This window comes from Ahaetulla prasina, chromosome 6 (genome assembly GCF_028640845.1).
Source record: "Ahaetulla prasina isolate Xishuangbanna chromosome 6, ASM2864084v1, whole genome shotgun sequence".
NCBI classification, from domain to species: domain Eukaryota; kingdom Metazoa; phylum Chordata; class Lepidosauria; order Squamata; family Colubridae; genus Ahaetulla; species Ahaetulla prasina.
In genome coordinates, this window is record NC_080544.1 from 11,512,173 (window position 1) to 11,537,174 (window position 25,002).

At 37.3% G+C, this 25,002-nt stretch overlaps 1 protein-coding gene across 1 annotated transcript in view; it reads left to right on the plus strand.

Annotated features, from left to right (window-relative positions):
• The window catches only part of CHAT (choline O-acetyltransferase), a 57,168-nt gene extending 32,634 nt beyond the window's left edge, over window positions 1-24,534 (plus strand). Inside the window, exons 8-14 of the mRNA XM_058188023.1 lie at window positions 11,195-11,295; window positions 12,064-12,192; window positions 13,406-13,528; window positions 15,151-15,292; window positions 17,251-17,313; window positions 20,477-20,614; window positions 24,274-24,534. Of these exons, the coding sequence (XP_058044006.1) occupies window positions 11,195-11,295; window positions 12,064-12,192; window positions 13,406-13,528; window positions 15,151-15,292; window positions 17,251-17,313; window positions 20,477-20,614; window positions 24,274-24,534 (957 nt within the window). The remainder of the gene's footprint in view (window positions 1-11,194; window positions 11,296-12,063; window positions 12,193-13,405; window positions 13,529-15,150; window positions 15,293-17,250; window positions 17,314-20,476; window positions 20,615-24,273) is intronic.
• The last annotated feature ends 468 nt before the right edge of the window (window positions 24,535-25,002 follow it).

A 25,002-nucleotide genomic window follows, 5' to 3' on the forward strand; every position in this document is an offset into this window, starting at 1 on the left:
TCCCTATTGAATGTCTTCATAAGCATCATTTATCCTGACACGAAAGGGTGCTCTGGGTCAGGACGCCTGAGGGTCGGCTCTTTGGAAAACAACCCTTTCAGCTGCTCTAAGGCCTGTGGGCATTCTAGTGTCCGCTGTAGAGCTTGACTCGGCTGCGGCTGTTGTAGGCCTTTCAACAGTTCGGTGATAGGCCATGCAATTTTAGCGAAGGCGGGGATGAATTGCCAGTAGAAGTTGGTGAACCCCAGGAAACTCTTCAGTTGCTTGTGGGTGCATGGGGGTTGCCTATCTACTACCACTTTTACTTTTCCTGGATCCATCTCTACTCCCTTGCTCGACACTCGGTATCCCAGATAGTCTAGGTGGATCTTTTTTTTTTCCAGGGCAAAATTTTTTTATTTTCCATAATAATTCCCACAATTTGACCAGTGTACAATACAATCACTTATCCAACAATCGATCCTATACTCAAATTATACTCAATCAGGGCTGCTCGACTGCCACTCCCCCCTTTAATCCTTTCTTCCCTTCTCATCCTTCTTAAACTTTCCCCACCACCTTCTCCTCGCTTTCCTACTTCCCCTTCTCTTTCCCACTTCTCACTACCATCCTTTCTAACCCTCTATCTCCTCCTCCTTCTTCTCCTCCTATCCTTTCTTCTCCCTCCCTTCTTTCCTACCTACCTACCTGCCTACCTACTTTCTTCCTTCTTTACTCCTCTTTCCTTACCCTTTCCCTTCGGGAGTGGTTACCGAGCAGTCCCGACTTTACACCATTCCAACTTGTTTAATTCTACCATTATTCCTGTACAATGGCAATCAATCAATTTATAATCTTCCCCTTCCCACCCTCCATTCCCCCCCCCCCCGAGACTTCCCAGAACAGAATACAGGGTATTGTAACTAACAAACATAATCTAAAATATAACATAAAACATATTCCATTTCACACCATCACACCATCACACTATCAATTCCCTTCTTTCTTAAACTCTAATACATAGCAATTCCTAACTTCACTCAAAAACTAATTGATATTTTTTAATCTGATACTTATTTTGAATATAATCAATCCACTTTCTCCATTCCAAAATATATTTTTCTTGTGTACAGTCTTTCAAGTAGGCAGAAATTTTTGCCATTTCTGCTAAATTTGATACTTTACTAATCCATTCTCCAATTGTAGGTAAGTCTTCTTTCTTCCAATATTGTGCAATCAATAGTCTTGCAGCAGTTATTAAATTCAAAATCAGTTTTGTCTCTATAACAGTGCAATCTGGAATTATTCCTAATAAAAAGAACTGTGGAACAAACTTGATCTTCTTTTTCAAAATGTTCTGCATAATCCACCATATTTTAATCCAAAAGGCTTTAACTTTTTTGCAAATCCACCATATATGATAATAGGTAGCATCCTCACAATCACATCTCCAACATTTTGCTTTCACATTTGGATACATACATGACAGTTTTTTAGGATCTAAATGCCATCTATAAAACATTTTATAAAAATTTTCTCTTAAATTTTGTGCTTGTAATTTAACATTCCTCACCCAAATTTTTCCCATGTTTCTAACATTATAGGTTGTTGAAAATTTTGTGCCCATTTTACCATACAATCTTTAACCAACTCCATTTCTGAATCAATTTCAACCAATACATTATATAATCTCTTTATATGCTGTTGACCTTGATCTTTTATTTGTTTTACCAAGTTATCATCACTTTGCCTTATACCAATTTTCTGATCTATTTTCCATCTAGATTGCAATTGTCCATACTGGAACCATGTATAATTTCTCCCTTCATTCCTCAATTTCTCCTAGATTTTAACTGTAATTCCCCTTTTTCCATAGTCAAAAGCTCTTTGTAAGTGATAACCTCCATTTTTTGTAATATATTTATATTCTCTATCATATGTCTGGGGATGGTCCATATTGGTATCTTTCCATCTAACTTATATTGATATTTTTTCCAAACCCTCAACAAAGCACTTCTGACCATATTATTCTTAAATGTCTTATCAATTTTCTTGTCATATATTACATATGCATGCCATCCATATAACAAACCATAACCTTCTATATTCAAAATCCTTTCCTCTGTTAAATTAATCCAATCAGAAATTAAAGCTAAAACAACTGCATCATAGTACAATTTCAAGTTAGGCATTTTTAAACCCCCTCTTTCCCTAACGTCTTGCATTATTTTTAACTTTATTCTTGGTTTTTTACCCTTCCATACAAAATTATTAATCCCTTTTTGCCATTCTTGTAAATTTGCATCTTTCTTCAATATTGGAATCATTTGAAACAAAAATAAAAATCTAGGCAAAACATTCATTTTTATAGCTGCCACTCTTCCCAACAATGATAATTGTAACTTCTTCCAATTCTCCATTTCTTTAATTACTTTTCCCCACAATACCTCATAATTATTTTTATATAATTTTACATTCGATGCTGTAATATATACTCCTAGGTATTTACCTTTTTAACTTTTAACCTTTTTAACTACTTCATATCCAGTTATTCTTTCTAGTTCTTCCCTCTGATGTGTATTCATATTTTTAATTATCATTTTTGTCTTCTGTTGATTCACTTTAAACCCAGATACCTTACTATACTGATCAATTGTCTCCTTTAGATATACAGCTGAATGTATTGGTTGAGATAAAGAAACAACCAGATCATCTGCAAACGCTCTTAATTTATAATCTTGATTTTAAATTCTAATTCCTTTTATTCGATCTAAACCACGTATATTACTCAATAATATTTCCAAAGTTAGAATGAATAATAATGGTGGCAAGGGACATCCTTGTCTAGTCTCTTTCTCAATCTTAAAAGATTCTGTTAATCCACCATTTACTATTATTTGAGCTCTTTGCTTTTGATATATAGCCTTAATTGCTTGAATAAAATAATCCCCAAATTGCATTTTTTCTATTACTTTAAACAAAAACTGCCAATCCAATCTATCAAAAGCTTTTTCCGCATCCAAAAAGAAGAATGCTGCTGAGACCTGGCTGTTTCTTTCCAAATATTCAAGTAAATTTACAATTTGTCTCATATTATATCTCATCTGCCTCCCCTTAATAAATCCTGTTTGATCATTATGAATTAATTGAGTCATCAATGGCATCAATCTATTCGCTAATATCTTAGCAAATATCTTATAATCAGTATTTAAAAGCGATATTGGCCTATAATTCTCTGGTTTAACACCATCTCGATCTTCTTTAGGTATTAATGAAATAAAAGCTGTCCTGCATGAGGGAGGAGCTTCTCCTCCCCTTTGTATTCTGTTAAATAACTCCTTAAGTGGTACAATCATCTCATTTTGTAGATTTTTATAATAAGTAGTTGTCAAACCATCTGTACCTGGTGCTTTATTCGCTTTAAGCTGCTTAATTGCAAACACTATTTCCTCTGAAGAAATTAATTGATTCAACTCTTCCCTTTGATCTACTGTAATTTCTAAGATACCATGGTCCTGTAAATATCTATCTATATCTTTATCATTAATCACATCTCTAGAATATAACTTAGTATAATATTCTAAAAAAGCTTTTTTAATCAAATTTTGCTGATATACTTCCTTACCTCTATATTCTATTTTATCAATTATACGTCGTTTCTGTTTCTTTCTTAATAAATATGCTAACCACCTTCCAGGTTTATTAGAATTATTAAACAAATTGTGTTTTGCATATTGTAAATTAGTCGCCACCTGATCTGCCATTAACATATTAAATTGACCTCTTAATATATTTATTGACTCTTTTATTTTACTATCTCCTGGATTACATACCAATAACTGCTCCTTCCTTTTAATTTCCTCTTCTAATTCTTTTCGCCTTTTGTGCAATCTATTTCTATATTTATTATTCATATCTAATAAAATTCCCCTCATATAAGCCTTGCTGGTGTCCCAAACTATCTCTATAGGTGTCCCTTTATCCATATTCAAAGAAAAAAATTCCTTCATTAGAATTTTACATTCATTTACATTTTGTTCGCAATTAAACAAGTTCTCATTCATCCTCCACGACCTCCTGGCCTCTTTTTCCTGATCTAGCTCAATCCAAACTGGGCTATGATCAGACAAAGTTCTAGAACAAATTTTTGTCTTCTTCACTCTAAAAAACAAATCATTAGTAATTAAAATAAAATCGATCCTAGAAAAAGATTGATGTCTGTCAGAAAAAAATGTAAAATCTCTCTCTTTTTCTTTTTTCTTTTTTTTTTAATTGAAAAAGTTTTACAACAACAATTAAATTTTTCCCCCTCCCCCCCTCCTTCCAAAAACCCCCTCCCCCCCGGACTTCCCGGAGCAAGCACAAGGTATAGTTCCTTAAACAAAACAGTCATACATTAAATTTTTAAAATCTAACACAATTATAATCTTTCTCTCTCACATAACCTGACTTCTTCCATTAAAATCAAAAATAACATCCTTCATTCAAAGGCAATCCGAAATTTCTTAATCTGATATCTATTTTGAATATAGTCAATCCAGTTCTTCCATTCATTTAAATATTTTTCTTGAGTACTGTCTTTCAAGAAGGCTGAGATTTTAGCCATCTCCGCCAAATTGGAAACTTTCAATATCCATTCTTCTATTGTGGGTAATTCTTTTTTCTTCCAATATTGTCCAATCAACAGTCTTGCTGCTGTTATTAAGTTCAAAATCAACTTAGTCTCAATCACTGTACAGTCCGTTGTTATTCCCAAAAGGAAAAATTGCGGTAGGAACTTTATCTTCTTCTTCAGAACATTCTGCATAATCCACCAGATTCTTATCCAGAAAGACTTAATTTTCTTACAAGTCCACCATACATGAAAATATGTAGCATCATCACAATTACATCTCCAACATTTCGCTTGCATATCTGGATACATACATGATAATTTCTTAGGATCTAAATGCCATCTATAAAACATCTTATAAAAATTTTCCCTTAAATTCTGCGCTTGCATAAATTTAACATTTCTAACCCAAATTTTTCCCCATGTTTCCAACATTATTGGTTCTTGAATATTCTGTGCCCATTTTATCATACAATCCTTTATTAAATCTCTTTCAGAATCTATTTCTATCAAAACAGTATACAATCTCTTTATATGCCCCTGAGTTTGATTTCTAATTTGTTTAACCAGATTTTCTTCATTTTGAATGATACCAATTTTCTGATCTTCTTTCCATCTAGCCTTTAACTGTCCATATTGAAACCAAGTATAATTCCTCCCTTCTTCTTTTAATGTATCCAAAGATTTTAGTTGTAAATTTCCCCTCTCATTGTATAAAAGATCTTTATAAGTAATCATTTCTTGTTCCTGTTCTATATTTATATTCTCTACTGCATGCCGAGGACATACCCATATAGGAATTTTGTAATTTAACTTATAATTATATTTTTCCAGACACATGAAGAGAAATTCTCAACACATGATTCTTAAAAGCTTTATCTACTTTTATATCATACAATAAATATGCATGCCAACCATATAATAAATCATAACCTTCTATATTCAAAATCCTTTCCTCCGTCAAATTAAACCAATCACTTATTACCGAAAGAACAACTGCTTCATAATACAGTTTTAAATTAGGCATTTTAATCCTCCTCTTTCCCGTGTATCTTGCATTATTTTCATTTTGACTCTAGCTTTTTCCTTCCCATATAAATTTATTAATTCCAATCTGCCATTCATCCAAATTTTATCTTTCTTAATTATTGGTATCATCTGAAACAAGAACAAGAATTTAGGCAAAACATTCATTTTATAGCTGCTATTCTCCTAACAAAGATAATTGTAATTTTTCCAAGTATTCATTTCCTTCTGAATTTTTCCATAACACATCATAATTATTCTTATACAATTTTCCATTTGATGAAGTAAGAAAGACTCCTAAATATTTAACCTTTTTACAATTTCAAATCCTGTTATTTCCTCTAGTTTTTCTTTCTGGTTCTTAATCATATTTTTGGTTAACACTTTTGTTTTATTTTGATTCACTTTAAACCCTGAGACCCTTCCATATTGATTAATTACTTCCAACAAATATACACTTGAATTTATAGGCTGAGTCAACATAACAACCAAATCATCTGCAAATGCTCTGACTTTATATTCATATCTTCTAATTCTAATACCCTCTATCTCCCTTAACTCTCTTATCTTATCCAATAAAGGTTCCAAAGATAAAATAAACAATAAAGGTGATAAAGGACACCCTGCCTTGTTCCTTACGCAATTTTAAAACTATCTGTCAAACTACCATTAATTATTATCTGAGCTGTTTGCTCTCCATAAATTGCCCTAAGTATTCGTATAAAACCATTTCCAAATTGCATTTTGTCTGTTAATTTAAATAAAAATTCCCAATGCAAACGATCAAAAGCTTTCTCTGCATCCAAGAATATAAACGCTGCCGGAATCTGATTTTTCTTTTCCAAATATTCCAATAAATTCACTATCTGCCTAACGTTGTTCCTCATTTGTCTCCCTTTTATAAAACCAGACTGGTCAGTGTGAATCCTTTGTTGTACAATTTCCATTAACCTATTTGCCATTATTTTTGCAAAAATCTTATAATCATTATTCAAGAGTGAAATCGGTCTATAATTCCCAGGCTTAGTACAATCCTGATCCTCTTTTGGTATCAATGAAATAAAAGTAGTCCTCCATGATGGTGGTACTCCTCCTCCCATCAGTATCTGATTAAATAACTCCATAAGTGGACCAACTATCTCATCCTGTAACTTTTTATAATATATTGCTGTAAGTCCATCTGTGCCCGGGGATTTCCCTATTTTTAATTGCTTTATTACCCAAATAATTTCCTCAGAAGTTATAGGCCGATTCAACTCTTCCCTTTGTTCATTAGTTAAACCTTTAACCTTATATTCTTTCAAATATTTATCAATATCCATATTCAATATTGTATCTCTGGCATATAAATTTGTATAATATTCCAAGAAAGCTTTTTTAATTTTATCCTGTTGAAATCGCACTTTACCCTTGTATTCAATTCCTTCAATAGTACGTGCTTTCTGTCTTTTCCTTAACATATAAGCCAACCACCTCCCTGATTTATTGGCATTACAAAAAGTATTATGTTTAGCATATTGTATATTGGTTGCCACCTGATCTGCCATTAACATATTAAATTGACTCTGTAATATCTTTATCGCCTCAGTAGTTTTTAAATCATGTGGATTATATACCAATAATTGTTGTTTCCTCTGAATTTCCTCTTCTAAATCCCTACGCTGTTTTTGTAGTTTTCTCCTCTGTCTACTATTAATATATATCAAATTTCCTCTCATAAAGGCCTTGCTCACGTCCCACACCATTTCTATCGAAGTTCCCTTTCCCAAATTATAATCAAAAAATTCTTTCATTTGTTTTTTACATTGATTTACATTATCCTCATATCTAAACAAATTTTCATTTATTCTCCATGATCTTCTTCCACCTTCATATTGCAACTCCATCCATACCAGACTATGATCAGTTAAACACCTTGGAAATATCTTTGTTTTCCTAACCCTAGAAAGCAAGTCATTGGTAATTAATATAAAATCAATACGTGAAAAAGATTGATGCCTATCCGAAAAATAAGTATAATCTCTATCATCAAAATTCTGCCTTCTCCATATATCTTTCAACTCAAAATCTTCCATCAAATCAAAAAAAGATTTAGGCAATTTTGCATGCATAGGAATTTTCTTAGAAAGAGTTCTTTTATCTTTTCTAATGTCCATTACACCATTCCAATCCCCTAATATAATAAATGTTTTATAGTCCCAAAAAATCAATTTTTCATGTAGCAGTTTATAAAATTTTTCTTGTTGTTGATTAGGTGCATATATGCCAATCACAAGTGTCTTTTTTCCTTCTAAAATCAATTCAATAGCAATATATCTTCCTTGAATGTCCGTTTCAATTAATTTACTTGATATTTTTTCTTCAAATATATAACTATACCATTTTTCTTATTCGGAGCAGAAGAAACAAAATGTTTACCTAATTTCGAATTAATCAGATATTTCTGATCTGATAATTTTATATGTGTCTCTTGCAAACATATCACATCATTTTTAAATTGTTTCAAATAATGGAATATTTTTCTTCTTTTCTGTGCTGAATTTAAACCATTAACATTCCATGTCAAAAATTTATTTGCCATCACTGGCCTCTTGAAGCTTCTGAGCAATTAGCTGAAGACCCTCACTCTTCGGCTTGGCTCCTCCCACAGCTTCAGTAGTAGAATCCCATTCCTGTCTTTGAAGTCGTTCTTCCATCTCCTTACGCCTAGTAGCTCCCCTTGTCACTCTTTGTTCTTGAGATTGTTCTTGAGGTACTGATATCACAGGTGCAGTTAAAATCTCTCTCTTTTTCATTGCGTTCTCGCCATACATCTCTCAATTCTAAATCTTCCATCAAATCAAAGAAGGCCTTTGGCAGTTTTACACGATTGGAAATATTTCTAAGACTTCTTTTATCTTTCTGGATATCCATCACTCCATTCCAATCACCCATTAATATATAAATTTTATAATCCCAAGATGTTATTCTTTTATGTAAAAACTTATAAAAATTTTCTTGTTGTTGATTTGGTGCATAAACTCCTATTAAAAGTATTTTTCTCCCTTCCAATAAAAGTTCAATAGCAATATATCTTCCTTGACTATCCGCCTCAATTAATGTTGCAGATAAATTACTCTTTATATAAACAACTAGTCCATTCTTCTTTTCTGTAGCAGATGCAACAAAATGTATTCCCAATTTTGAATTTATCAAATATTTCTGGTCTAATGTTCTAATATGTGTTTCTTGTAAACATACAATGTCATTTTTAAATTGCTTCAAATAATGAAATATCTTTCTTCTCTTTTGTGGTGAGTTTAATCCATTAACATTCCAAGATAAAAGCCTAATTGCCATTATCAGCAATTGGAAACTTTTGAAGCACCAGCCGCAAATCATATCTTTCTTTGGGCCTTGCTCCTCCCACTGTTTCCGTCTTGGTAATAGCAGATTGAGCCTGTTGAGCCTTTTCTTCTTGTTCCTTGCGTTTGACAGCCGCTCTTGTCATCCTTGGCTCTTTTGGAATCTCTGATCCCATCTTAGACACATCCAACTCTTGTAAAAGGTCTTCTTCCATTACTATCACTTCTTTTTCTTTAATTTCGCCTTCCTTTCTCCTACCATCTGGAGATGGTGGACTTCCAGCTTTAAGCACATAAGCATAAAACTCTCGTGCTTTAAGACGATGTGCTTTCCCTTCATAGTAAACTATTATACCAGTTGGGATGTCCTATCTATACTCAATCTGACGTTTTTTAAGTTCGTTCACCAAAAAAGCAAACTCCTTCCTACCTCTCAACATTTTGGGGGGAATTTCCTTTAGTATTAAAATATCTTGGCCAGCCGCTTGAATCTTGTCTCCTTTAAAAGAAGCTTGTAAAATCTCATTTCTCACTGTTCTAGTAGTAAAATAAATAACCATGTCTCTCGGAAGATTTCTTTGTCTTGCTATCCAGGAATTCACACGATAAATTTTGTCAATATGAAAAGCCACATCTGCTGGCCGAACTGCCAAAATCTCCGCAAAGGCCTCAGAAAAAATTTGCTTCAAATTCTCTTGTCTATGTTCTTTCAGGCCACGTATTCATAAAGCAAGTTCCATAGCTCTATATTGTACCAAAACAATTTCATCATCAACTTTATCCATTTTACTTTGAACTACCTCAATCTTATTTTCCAATTTTAAATTAACTTTCTTTATTTCTTCTACTTCCTGCTCCAGTAAAATCACATTTGATGCCAGACCCTGTACTGCTGACACCAAACCTTCTTTGACTTCTTTATTTCCAATTTGAATTTCTAACATCTGTTTTTTCATCTCTGACATTTCTTCCGTAATTAATTTAAACTTATCTTCTATCTGGGAAGTTTGCAAATTCATAGCATCATTAAGAGATTCTTTCATAAAATCTTTCAGATTATCCTGAAGTGCTTCCAAATTTAGTGATTTTGTATCTGCTGTATGTGTTGGAGAGACTCCCGGTGTTGATGTTCCTGGGGTTTTTGTAACAATTGTCTTTAATTGTTTTGCTGCCATCTCTTAAAATTTCTCTTTAACTTAATGTTACGTATAAATCTTCTAAGTCTTTTTTTTTTTTTAAAGTCTCAATATCTCTTCTCCCTTCTCATTACAATGTTTTAAAAAATCTCCAGCTGGTCTTCAGCAATAAACAGCAGACAGTGAGAATTGTAACACTTTCGTTTTCAACTGCGTAGCTCATTAAAGAACAACCACCATTTTCGCTTTAAAGTCAACTCCAAAACTTAAAACAAAACAAAACAGGGAATTGATTTAATTACTTGCTTTTATAGTTAGAGCTCTCCTGTTTCTGTTCAGTCCGGTATTTTCTTCTTTAAGTTAAAATTGGTCACGGCAGTTGGTCACGGCAATTAGGTCTGCCGAAGCAGGAAAAAAGCCTCAGATCTGGAGCGCTTTGAAGTTCTGAAGGGGCTTAACCCTTCGAGCCCCCTGGTGTCTTCCAGGAGTTCTAGGGAAGCTCTACCTCTGCTTCTTTCGCTCACCTCCTCTTCTTCGCCCAAAGAGGGGGAATTTCGAACCGCTGGACAGCTGATTGTCGCTGTCTTAGCAGTCCAACACGATCCAGAGGTTGGTGATCAAACAGATCACCTCCATTGCCAAAGGAGCCAACCAGGAAGTCTGGTTGGATCTTGTGGCACTCGCACTTTGACAGCTTTGTATATAGTTTGGCTGCCAGAAGTTTCTTTAACACCTGGCATACCAGCTTCACATGTCAGTTGAATTCAGGCTTGACACTGTTTTTTGTCAATGACATTTTGTCATTGACATTTTTATGCCTTTACACTTCCTTTCAATGTTCTCTTCGGTGCTTTTGGATATTTCACGTCATCCAACTATGTCAAGTTTAAGATCTTTGGATACTGTTATACTGAGGAATTTAAAATTGTTTCTGTGATATTTGGCCAATGCATAAAACAAACCCAGTCTCCAGTTCTAATACTGGCTGGTCTATTTCTCTAACTGGTATCTTAAAGGCAAAATGTACCGCATTCTTTTGAACTCAAGAGTCACTAAATCCATATTTCACTTCTGCCTAAATTAATGTCCCTGGTTAGTTTGTTGTAGGGAGAGATGGAGTCTGTGGAACCGTGTTTGAACATTCTCCATTTGATGGGATCATTCTCGTGCAGTGCATCAAACACTTGCTGAAGCACATGTAAGTTACCTTCAGCTGCTCTGAGAAACCACCTGCTTTTTCACTTCATGTGCATTACATGTTTTCCAGCGACATTTAGATTTCAGCAATAACTTGAAGCCAACACCACTTAACTGAATGTCTTCCTATTATTCACTGCTTCCTTTTGTAAGGCTGTGCAGAAATTCCTTCATACTTGGCCAAATCTTGGAAGGAAACACATTGATAGCATTTTCTCCTCTTGGAGAAAAGCAGTGTGATGGAACGAGTAATGTGGAGATTCTGTTGCACTTACTAGAAAAGAAGACTATCCCAAATTTAAGGCCACTGACTCAAAGGAGAAATAGGGGATGGGGGGGGGAAGGAAGTTCTACTTCAGGTTGGACTTAGCTCCTGGAGACTTCGTGGATGTTGGTTTCTTTTGTCAGTGAACCAGATAAAAGGCCACCAAGGAATCTGAGGGTTGTAAGATAGACTGAGAAGAACACAAAAAGAAGGTGCCACAAAACACAATAGCTTCCATATGGTGGTGGTGAGATTCATCCTAGACAGACACCAAGAACTAAGCTCAACCTCTTATTTCAGACAGAAAAAAAATATATTTCCTGTAATTTGTCAAACTCTGATTTTCAACTGTAGCTAAAACTAGTTCTGACTCAGAAGCAATAGTATACCTGTATGGAGCAGGCATCTAAGAGAGACTTTCTCTGAGTTGATTCAGAAAGGCAGGTCACACAACTAATGAATCACCCAACCAACCATTGGACTCCTCTACTTCTCTATGAACAGGGAAGAAGGAGCAAAGAAACTGGTCAGAGCAGATTCAGTGAGTGAGCTTCCCGCTCCAAGGAGGCTACGGTGGAAATGTTCTCCAGAAATTCAGAATCACTTGGCTTCTTCTGCGGAAAAACTGGAAAGGTACAAGGAGTTCCCTAGGTGATTTAACTTCATGCAGAGCTATTAGGGCTGTAGGCTTTCAAGGATTAATCTGAGGAGCACAATAAATAGACAGGGGTTTCATTAACTGATTGGGGAGAGATACTGGTGGAGCAAAATACAGTATAAAGAGCAAAAAGCAGAGTTGTTGCTGGTGGAAGAAAGTGAAGAAAAACATTTTGTATATGATTAAGGATATCCTGCCTGCCTTTATCTCATCCCTTCCCCTGTTTCCTTCCTCCCTTCCTTTTCTTTTTATCTATAGTCATAATTCTATATTTTGTAACTCTGTATTAGCAAATGTAAGATAGGCACTATAGGAAAAAATATTTTTGTGGTGACGTCTCATCAGAAAATTTGCTTCCTCAAGAGGCGTAGCTTCTCCTTTTAAAACATCTATTCTCTCTGGCTTGTCACTAAAAGGACTGAAGCGGAAAAGCTCTTTTCTGCTGTTGGATATTTCAGTTATGTTTTTTTTTCTGTTTGCTTATTTTACTATTCCTATTTTGCTTTTGCATTACAAGCACCTCGGGAAAAATCCCAGCCTTGAAAAATGACAAAGAAATGTATTAAATGCCAGGGCTGTCCACAACCTTTGAAGTAAGTCAAATGTCCCTCGGAAAGCTCTGTTAAATATATAAATATCTGGAAAAACATCCACACAAAGGAGCAGGGCTGAGCCCCTGCAGGATTTGGCCCCGTCCTTCAACCAGGTGGGGCATCCTGTGTATTATTGTCAGTGTGTTCCTGTTGCATTAATAGTAACTCCAAACAAGACAGGAAATAAACTAGAGGTTAGTTTTTGCATTTTATGTAAACTTTTACCCTTTGTGGGTGCACAAGGTGTTCTCTAATTAGTCTGCGGAATAAGTCTAGAGCTCCAGAGTAGAGAGTGATCACTGCCATGGGAGTAAAAGGAACTAATTTGAATACTAGAGCAGCCCATTTGAATTCAAGGCTTAGCACTTTGCATATGCTTGTGCTTCACGATTGTGCTTCCCCTGAACCGCTTATTCCAGTGCTCAGAGGAAATGTATAGCTTCTTCAATTGCACTGAACAATCCACTGAATGTCTGGAAACTGAACTTCAAGTTTTTTAGGGACACGATGCTGCTAATCAGGAGAAGCATTTTAATTTTTTTTAAAAGATGATGAGAACTTCTGACTTTTATTCCTCTTCTTTCTCCCTTTCTAGACTGGTGAAGAATCTGGATTTTGTCGCTTATAAGTTTGAAAACTATGGGAAAGAATTTATCAAAAAACAGAAGATGAGTCCAGATGCCTACATCCAAGTAGCACTCCAGTTGGCCTTTTACCGGTATGTGAAGGAAATATGTTGACCGCACAGATTTCATTCCAGGCCAAATTGCCTGCTGTGTCTTTCTCTCCATTAGTCTGTAAATCATCTATGGCTTTCTCTATAGCTTCCCTTAATACAGATTGTTTTGACAAAGCTACACATTACACAGGAGTGAGCAGCTGGGATGGGTATGGAATTGACACCCTTTAACTAAACAGCATTCTAAATCCCAGGGAGAACATGGACCTTAGAATTGGTGTCCACACATGGCTCAGGGGATGGGGTTGCGTTTATTGATAAAGAACACAATAAAAGTAGATTAGCATCCAATGAATGATAAAGAAGTATATAATTCAGTGGAGTACCAGGAGACCCTGCTATCCACTTTGTAGTCAAAAGTCCAGGCTGTTCAAAGGTTCTCTGCCTGGAATGAGAAAGTTCAGAGCAGGCCAGCATCACCAATCTTCTACACCTTCAGGTAGAATTATGGAGAAGATCCTGAGATGTTGGTTTCTTCTCTGACCTGTTGTCTGAAAATTCAAGATTTTTCTCCCGTGTCTTCCCACATGGGGTATTCAGAGGGATGGTTGAACTATCCTCCCATACAGAAACAAGTAAACAAATCCTTCCCGGTCCAGATTGCCTTCTGGATATCGTGGAGATAAGTTAAATGATTATTTTTCCCTCTCGCACTCAAGGTGGTCAGCACTGTGGTGAGAAGGAACCAAAGAAGGTGATACAACATTTCCAGGGTCCAACCAAAGTATAAGCTAATCCTAGGAATCTTTCTGGGAAGACCCACTTTATAGAGCTCTGTAACCCTGTGACAATGCCATGGGATGATGTTTGATGATGCTGTACCACACAAATTCCACCACTTACACATTGACTTCAGAACTCTTGACACAAATTCAGAATTTGGAAAAGGATGACTTTTGACTTCAGCTCAGTTCCTACAAACTTCATAGTCCCCTCTGTGATTGACCTGGTAACACAGATACATTTCAAGTGCTTTTCATTTTCCGTAAGGCTGTCATCCAACAATTTCCTTTTTAGTGAACGGTCGTCCAAATACTAAGACTGATCCTGCTTAGCTTTTCCAGTTCAACCAAAGGGTGACTAGATGCTGCCATCTAATTGGAAGACCTTCTAAAGAAAGAAGTCACAATTGCAAAAGAGGACACACAGCCAGCCATTCCACACACACAGTCTAGATAGAACTAGATATTCTGTCTAGATGTAATGAGACATTTCCTTAGATGTTGGGCTTCTTAATTTTTGTATCCCCGATGAGAATTTGTTTTTGATTAATTGTAAGTTTGCTTGCCACCCAGAGGAACCGACATCCAAATCCAAATCAATTAAACTATATTCTGTAGGAGAAGCCTTTACACTCCTCTAAGGATGGCACCACTTTTTAATCACAAAGTGATCTAGAACAGAGTTGTGATAACTGAGGCCCAAAATTCCAGGTGGTCATTAGATTCTTCCCATAGTTAAAAATGAAGTCCTAAACCCAACAGAAAACACAACAGTAAAATATACACCTGGATCAGGATGCTACTGTTTTCTTCTAGCTGTTTAGAGCTTCTATAATAAGGGGACGATCCAATCAGGATTCTATTGTTGTTCCACTGTAGGTTGAACATGAGGCTGGTTCCCGCCTATGAAAGTGCTTCTCTTCGTCGCTATGAAGGCGGGAGGGTAGACAACATCCGCTCCGCCACTCCTGAAGCGTTAATGTTTGCAAAAGGAATGGTAGATAAGAAATCAGCTCTCCAGGTCTCTGACTCTTTGGCTTATGTTTCGGTTTTATATATGCATTCCATCTCTATTCCTGTCTTTCCTCTGATCAAGTACCCAAGACAGCCAAGAAGTTAAATCTTCTACTGTTGGAGATGATCAATTCTCTTACTCTATAAATGGTTTGAGCGGGTAGATATGTTGGGGGATGCTTTGCTTCTTTGTTTGTCCAGAAAGGACAGGTGTATAGACAGGAAGTGCAAGAAAGAAAAGGAATACTGGATTTCACAACGAATACTTTGGTGGCGAGTAATCCTTGGTAAATGTCCAGTGATGGGGAGTTAAAATAATCCTATGCTAAGATATATCCATTTAGTAAGCTCAAATGACACAGTAACAACTCACCTTAAGGGGTAACTATAATGCAGAATCAGTAGAATTGGGCATTGTTTAGTCTCGGTTTTCAGCAGGTACTTCAAAGCAAATGAGAAAACAAATAGCACCAGCTTGAACTCTTTAAAGCACCCGTATTATCTAGCCCTGGGTTCTCATAGCAGCTGAGGAGAGCCAGGCCTGCAAGTTGTGGCTGCTTTAAAAAGCTCCTGCATGCAGTGAGCTACTCTTTTGCTGATCACACCAAGCTAATTCTTCAGCCACTGAAGCATTTAATGATTGGTTTGTTACTATTAAAACTGCGTTCATTGTGCTGGCTTCAGTTAGATTGAACCTCCTATAATCTTCATGGCTTCTGGGGAACCTTTCAGATTTATTAAGTGGAGATGTTAAGAGTTGTAATCCATCAGATTTGGGGAGCAGCATGTTGGGGATGCGGTGGCTCAGGGGCTAGGACGTTGAGCTTGTCGATCGAAAGGTCGGCAGCTCAGCAGTTCGACTCCCTAGTGCTGCCGTGTAACGGGGTGAGCTCCCGTTACTTGTCCCAGCTTCTGCCAACCTAGCAGTTTTGAAAGCACGTAAAAATGCAAGTAGAAAAAATAGGGACCACCTTGGTGGGAAGGTAACAGTGTTCCATGTGCCTTTGGCGTTGAGTCATGCCTGCCACATGACCACGGAGACGTCTTTGGACAGTGCTGGCTCTTCGGCTTTGAAACGGAGATGAGCACCGCCCCCTAGAGTTGGCAACGACTAGCACGTATGTGCGAGGGGAACCTTTACCTTTACCTTTATGTTGGGGAAGGCAGCCATAAGGTAGGTTGGACAGAACAGCCTATCTCTGGACTTTTACAATTTTGTATATGTTCTTTCTCCATGCCTATAACACAACGAGAAATCAACATCTACAGTATACGAAGATTGGCATGTAACTACTCAGCATTCCAGTATTTTAACATTTTATTAGTTTACAGAATAAAGTACAAAAGCAAATAGTAGGACACAGAGAGGAGAGGAAGGGGAAAAGAGAAGTGAGGAAAAGAGAGAGAAAAGAAAAAAAAAGGTATTAACTTCCAACTCTCTCTGTTGCAGTAGAATAAAGCATTAACATCAAACCTCAACTTTTTACTTTCCAGAATAATATAAACTAGCCATTTCTAAAATGACAAATCAATCTAATAGGTAAAACCCAAAATCAAAGTTTCACTTTTTTCCACCTCAAGCACAAAGTCCAGAAATGATTTCCAAGTAGAAACCAAAGTACTGATAATCCTTTCTTTCAACCAAATGGTCAATTTAGCCATTTCTGCCAACTCCATCAGCTTCTGTACTACTCAGCATTCCAGCCTTTTTCTCTATTTTTCTCTTGAAGACTGAAGCTTAATTATGCATTTTCAAACTGATTTTAGTACGATGTTTTAACCCAAGTATTGCAACGTTTGAAATAAAAGGGCAGATGTTGTTCAAACTTGCATTCTAGTTTAGGATCAGTGCTACTCCCAGGGCAGGCATCTGTACTAAAGGAATTAATCATTGAATTAAAAGTAATGGGGTTGCCCATGTGGCTATATACATTTGAAAATCCCTGTGTTCTGTTTTATCTACAGAATTCTGAAAAAATGCAGCTATTTAAGAATGCAATAACAGCTCAGACCAATTACACTATTTTGGTAAGCATCGACTATATGAAAAAAATAGTTCATTGCTATAAAAAAAAGCTATCCTAGTGATGGTGATGACTATGAAATTCAATTACTTCACTTTCTAGAAATCAGAGGCTGAAATAGAATATTTTTGTTTATTTTCAACTTTATGTCTGGTATAAAATTTGTTGTGCTTTAAATATTTCAAGAAAGGTACCTACAGAATGAGTTACATCGGTAAAATTGCTTTCAAATGCATTCATGTGCTTTTTAATATGCAATCCCTTGCTTGCTACTCAACTATGCAGCCACTCGTGGGTAGCAAAGGTACACTTCAGTGCTGCCATCTAGTGGCCATTGAGACTTTTACATTCCTGATCAGGTAGCCTTATTTAAAATCCTAATATGGTCTTCAGGGTAAAAAAAAATTCAAATTTCCACCCCCAAAATCTCTGTATGTTGAAGTCATTTTAAGACTGAGAAGCCATTTAGAATTCCAATAAGAGAGGCAAATGTTGAATCCTGTGAGGCTTGAATTTCTGGAAAGATCTTTATCGTTAGGGCAAAAGAATAGACTTTTGAAAGCCTGCCAAAGATTCCCCAGATCAGTTTATAGCTAGCATAAGCCTTGAGTCTCTAACCTCCTCTTCTTCATCCCCAGAACTAAATAGTCTTCTCTGTAACAGCCTGCTCAAATGGCTGTCCAATCTCTGCTTGAAACCTCCAGTGATGGAGCACCCACAACTTCTTGAGGCAAGTAGTTCCACTGATAAATTGTTCTCCCTGTCAAGAAATTTCTCTTTAGTTCTAGGATGCTTCTGTTTCTATCTGTTTCTTCTTGTCCTGCCTTCAGGTGCTTTGGAGAATAGCTTGACTCCCTCTTCTTTGGGGCAGCCCCTCAGATATTGGAACACTATGATCATGTTCCCTCTATTCCTTAGACATACCCAATTCTTGCAACCGTTCTTCATATGTTTTAGCCTCCAGCACCCTAATTATCTTTGCTCCTCTCTGCACTCTTTCTAGACTCTCAACATATTTTTTATATCAGGGTGACCAAAACTGGATGCAATATTCCAAATGTGGTCTTACCAAGGCATTATAAAGTGGTATTAACACTTTGTGTGATTTTGATTCTATCCCTCTGTTAGGGATGTATTGTTCTGTAATGGCGTGGCTCCATTTTCCATGTGCCCAAGATCTGGCCATCATTCCATCACAGTTAGCAGCAACTCCTGGCATGTATATTCTCCACTCCATCTGTTTCCCAAGTGAATGATGCATTAATTGGATCTAGAGCCAAATCCAGCATGACTCTTCCAAAGTTCTTAAGATCATTCCTTCACAATCTTTGTTACAGAAGCAATTCTTCCAGATGTAGTCTAGATAGCCTAGATAGTTTAATTATTCTTTGCTTAGCAAATGATTGTGATAAATTAAACTTTGTACCCTTAGCAAAAATAATGTAAGTTTTTCTCCTCCCACATACACATTTGTGAAGAATGTGTTCCGCACCTCCTTTATTGTGTTAGGACACAGCGGTCCCTTTCTGTTCAGATAGGACATTAATCTACCTTGGAAGCATGTCAGTGCTTATAGCCTTATAAATCACACTAGATAGGAAAATATTTTCATTGATCCTTCAGTCCATTTCTTGTGATGGGAGGAAACCATTGGGACCTCAGTTTGATCACCTTTCCTCGCACTCATTCTGATGTCAGACAGGCCAACATTGGTTTCTTGCTTTCCTAAAGATCCATGGACAGTTCTTTACTCTTCGCTTGGAGTATTTGTCTAACAAAAGCTTTGAAGAAAGAATGAAATGGTTAGGTTGTAACAGTGAGAACCTGTTTTTTTAAAAAAAAAAATTGGGCAGAACAGTTTAATCTTTTAAAGAAAGAACTCCACATTATGCCCATAAATGCATTAAGCTACATGTCTTTCACTGAATCATACATTCATCTTCCCTTTTGCAGTCTGGGAAAAATTGTCCTAAGTCAATATACAATTTACATAGCATTGCAATGTGTCTAGACATTAATGAAAGTAGTTTAATATTATCCAGTGATGGGTTTCTACCGGTTCTCCTCGGTTCGGGCAAACCGGTAGCGGCAGCAGTGGGAGGCTCCGCCACCCGCCCAGACATCATCAGAGACGCTCTGCGTATATGCAGAAGCACCATGTGCGCTCACAGTTCCAAACCGGTAGAAAAGGTAAGTGGAAGCCACTACTGATATTACCATCCTTATAAATTTATTAAGCCCATTTTACTTTTATGATAAAAATGATCAAAATCCTAGTAGGGATATACAACAAGATTAATCATACCAATTTACATAAAGCATTAAAAATATAGGATAAAAATAAGAACAATAGCAAATCCAGGAAACGGCAGCGGTGAACAAATAAGGTTTTTGACTGGCTCAGTCCAATCCAGGACTAACCAGACCGGAGTTTCCTTTTTGTAGAAATTCTGCGATGTCTCAGTCAGCCCCATTAGGTAGACCAGACCAGAAAATCAAACCTATAGGATGATTAGCATTTTGTTTGTTTGAGATTGATTCTAATAACAAAATTTTGCAACTCTGGTTGTTCCTGAACCATTTCTGAATGTTATTTCATTGTTCGGGACTTTTAAAAAAAGCTTCATCCTCTTTTGCCCAGTCAACCAATCCTGCTTATCTCTGTCAAGATCATCTTCTCTCCTCTTTACTTTTTCCCATTGAGTTCAGTAGAGTTCCTTCAAACTTCTTCTTCTAAAGAAGTGTGAATATCAAACTGAACATTGCCAGAGTCCACTGAGTAAAAATGAAGAGCCACAAAGATGAATAGGAGACTGGAGGCTAAAATATATGAAGAACGGTTGCACAAACTGGATATGTCTAGTTTAATGAAAAGAAGGACTAGGGGATATGATAGCAGTCTTTCAATCAACCAGTGAAACGACTCGCCTCCAGAAGTTGTGGGTGCTCCATCACTGGAAGTTTTTAAGAAGGAATTAGGCAACCATTTGTCTGAAATGGTATAGGATTCCCTGCCTGAGCAGGGGGTTGGACTAGAAGTTGGACTCTTCCAACTCTGTTATTCTTAAAATGGAAATGGTTTCATGTTAAATCCCAAGTAGAAATTGATAATCTGGCGTCTTGCTGCAATGATCGATTATGCCTCCTTTCTCCTCTTTGGGTCACAGGCTATTACAGGCATGGCTATCGACAACCATTTATTGGGACTGCGAGAGATGGCCCGAGAAAACTTAGAAGAACTGCCAGACGTCTTTACTGATGAAACTTATTTGGCAAGCAATCGATTTGTTCTCTCCACCAGCCAGGTGAGTGAAATTTTTCTGGGATTAATCAGAGGAAGGAATCTCCATTATTCTCACCGTGACAGTCCTTATGAATCAGTGACAACTTGAGATGAAGCCGGTAAAGACTTTCTGATGCTCAACAACTCTTTAAAATGTTATGACTTTCCACTTCTTGGGCTTTTGACAGGAGAAATGAATAGCCATCAGCTGTCTGTTTGGGCAAGAAACATGGGTAAGGATCAAATTAAACAAAGGGTAAACTCTAGTTTAAGTAAATCAATGTTCTCTTCTCCAAAAGGTGGATCAAAGCTTATTGAGAAACGTTCAAGCAAATTATAACCAGAAATATGAGATATTAATTTGTCAAAGGGTTGTGCTTAATCTTTAAGCAATATGCCAAGCGAGCAGAACAGCGGGAAGAGCTGAGAAAAGAACCAAACTGAACAGAATTTATAAATATATTTAATTAAAAGTAAATTAAAATTAATTGATTCAATATCCTTAATATGAAGGTCAATTTGATCTAGTGGTTAAGAGACCAGGCTAGAAACTGGGAGTCCATGAGTTCGGATGCTGCCTTAGTCATGAAAGCCAGCTGGGGGACTTTGGGTGACAATCAACAGGAGGTGGTGAGTTCTAGTTTTGCCTTAGGGATGAAAGCCAACTCACCTCTCAGGTTCATTGGTGTTGTGGAGAAAATAGGAGGAGAAGGCAGGTGTATCAGCTGTGTTTACCACTTTGAGTTATTTGTAAAAATAATAGAGGCGGGATACAAGTAACTTAATAAAAAATAAAATAACTAAACGATGCCAGGTATTTAAGAATTCTCTTTCTCTCATTTTTTTTTCAAATCTTAATGTTATGGCAGGGAGGTGCTCTAAGCACCCCTACTCCAGCTCAGTGTTCTATCAAATGAGGCTCCAGGTTAGGCATTCTTATTGAGATGGATGACAAGGATTCCTGGTGTCTTTCGTCCTTTGCTCACGGGGCTGATTTCAAGCATTATGAAGTGTTTGCAAAGACCTGCCAAGCATGAAGATCCAAACTGTTCTCTCTCCCTTTGCTCCTCAAGTCAAGATCATTTCATTTGTGGATTCTTTGAGCTGCTCACCATTTCGATCAGTGGTGAAATTCAAAATTTTTTGCTATAGCTTCTGTGGGCGTGGCAGGGGAAGGATACTGCAAAATCCCCATTCCCTCCCCACTCCTGCGGGAAGAATACTGCAAAATCTCCATTCCCACCCCACTCTGGGGCCAGCCAGAGGGGGTATTTGCCGGTTCTCTGAACTACTCAAAATTTCCGCTACCAGTTCTCCAGAACCTGCTGAATTTCACCCCTGATTTCTGTGCACACACAGTCTTAGCCTACCAAACTATGTTAACAACCGCTGGATTCACATTCTGCATGAGATACAGAAGGTCAAACATTTATTTATTTTTTGCCTCTCAAAAAATGGTCCGAGGGAAGCTTCTAATGCACAGTGCAGACAAGGAATCTAATAAGTCATTCGATCTCATCATGCTGTCTGGGGATTTTTTCAGATGTGACTCTGTGTAAGCCAGCATATCCTTAGATAAATTCTCCAAGAAACCATCCATGGATATAAAAAAAAAGGGGGGGAGGGAGGAATCTGAATAGCTTGATGGCCTTTGGCTGGCATACAGCAAATTTATCTGCTTCTTCTATAACTCCGTTAGCGGGACTAATGGCCTGTCCGGTACCATTAAAAGCTCGATGCCACTTTTGAAAGCCTGTACACAATAAAGGCAGGAGGGTAAGGATTTCTTAACCTCCAGCATTTTGCTTTTAAAGAAAGGTTTGCATTCCACAACAATAATGAAACTCAAAACAAACTGGGGGGGGGGAAGAATGACAAACATAGGGCTCTGTCCCTAAGAAATAGCTTCTTGCAAAATTTACTGCCTCCGAGGCTTTTTTGAGATAATAAATCTCTGAGATTTGAATAAGCCCAACTCTTAAATGTACACTCAGTAACTGTTCCCTGTTAAGACCGTAAGGGGAAGATGGCCATCTTTCATATTAGTAAGTTACCAATGAAAGAGAATTGACAAGCAAAGGAATAATGTTATTTCAAGACTAATGAGTTCTGAACTCGCAGAGGGTGTGCTCAAAAATCTGATTACCTTTGGATAAAATTGGCAAAGCTGCAGACTGCAGAAGATATGTAATAAAATGATCCAATTAAAAGAATAAGCATAGCCAGCTTGGTTGTTCATCCACCCAATTATCATTTTTCAAAGTGGATTAGGATCAAGGAAACGGACTTGTAGCTTTTGTTTTCCAAGCCAAAAGCATCTCCTAAGAAGTTCCTAAAATAATTCCCAAACTTAGCAGTCAAGTCATGGAGTGGAACCAGTAAAGAAGTCACATAGAACAGGGGTCTCCAACCTTGGCAGCTTTGCTGGCTGAGGAACTCTGGGAGTTGAAGTCCACAAGTCTTAAAGTTTCCAAGGTTGAAGACCCCTGACACAGAACCTAGAATAATAGAGTTGGAAGGGACCTCGGAGGTTTTCTAGTTCAACCCCCTGCTCGAACAGTTGACTCTGCCCATGTGACGGTGAACCTATGGCACACGTGCCCAAAGTGGCACCCGAAGCCATGTTGCCTGGCATGCACAGCCTTGCCTGGTTTTCTTCCGGGTTTCTGCCGTGCACGCGATGATCAGCTGTTCTTCGCACGCATGTCAGTGCCAAAAACTGGTGTGCACATGCACGCCGCCCAGCTGATGGTCGGCTGTGCAAACAGTTTGGCTTTTTCAGACTGCGGTCCTGATGAGCACGTGTGCAACATTTCCGCACAACCTTTTCGGCACCTGGTGCCAAAAAGGTTCACCATCACTGCCCGATACCATTTCAGATAAATGGTTGTCCAGTCTCTTTTGAAAGCCTCCAGTGATGGAGCACCCACAACTTCTGAAGGCAAGATGTTGATTGCTCTCACCGTTAGGGAATTTCTCCTTAGTTCAAAGTTGATTCTCCATCTATTGTTTCTTGTCTTGCCTTTTGGTGCTTTGGAAAATAGTTTGACACCCCCCATCTTTCTAAGAGCCCCCCAAATATTAGTACAGTGCTATCATGTCACCCCTAGTTGTTCTTTTCATTAAACTAGACATACCCAATTCCTGAACCATTCTTCTTATATTTTAGCTTCCAGCCCTCGAATCATTTCTGTTGCTCTTCTCTGTACTCATGATGATGAGTTATGATGATGACGTTATCCCTTCAGTCATGTCTGACTTTTGATGATTCTGTGAGCCAGCTCTCTCCAGATCTTTCAATCTTGCATTACTTCGAGTTGTTCTATGCTCTGGTTTATGTCAACTTTGACAGTGTCCAGCCACCATGCTAACTCTTCTAAACATAATTGCTTTCTCTAGTGAATTCCCCAAAGTAAATGAGATGCAGTTTTGTGATTTTGAATTGGTCAAATAATAATAAATTATTATGTCTTGAAGCTCAATTGATATTTAAAAATATGTTCAATGAATTGAAGATGATGATCTTGAATGGGTTTAGCCATTTCCTTCTTCTTTCACTGTCAAAATGACAATCCCCAAACCAGCTCATTGTTGATGCAGCTCTAGAGCTCCATAGTGGTGGGCGTGAGGCCTTAAGTTGGCCATCTTAACTTAACCCTGTTTTGTTGTTCTTAAAATTAGGTTCCTACCACAATGGAGATGTTCTGCTGTTACGGGCCAGTGATTCCTCAAGGCTATGGGGCTTGCTACAATCCACAGTCCCAGCATATCTTATTCTGCATTTCAAGCTTCAAAAATTGTCGCGAGACCTCTTCCAGCCAATTTGTCAAAGCCATAAGTGAAAGTCTAATGGACTTGAAAGAGCTCTGTAGCGAATCCAGCTTGACCTCGACAAGCCAGCAGGCTAAACTGGACGGATGTCCTCCCATTGCCAAACCCTAATTCCATGTGTGTCGTAGTCTTTTCCTTCCTCTACTCTGCAAAATATTTTTAATGTAGAGTGATGTTTCTGTGAAAATGCCAGCTATTTATTGGAGGCAGGAGAACTTTATTTTTCTTTAAGCAAGTATTCCTATCCCTATTTATCATGACGAGAGCTTAAATTATTGAGAAAGCTGACATTTCAGTGCTGCACAGAGTAAATGTGTGAATAATGTTTGACCCAAAGAATGAAATTACATGCAATTCATCTCAATGTGAAATAATCAGTTAATGCTAGTATTTTAGAAATAGCTGCTGTGAACGTGCAATATACCCCATGCGTGAGAGTTCCAACTCTCTATAATTTATTCATTTATGAAGTATATAAACTGCCTCAGTCCAAGCAGGATACAAAGAGCCACAGTGACGAAGCCGATGCAAACAATTGTTTAAAAAATACAGCAAGACCTAAGAAATGATATTGTGCTA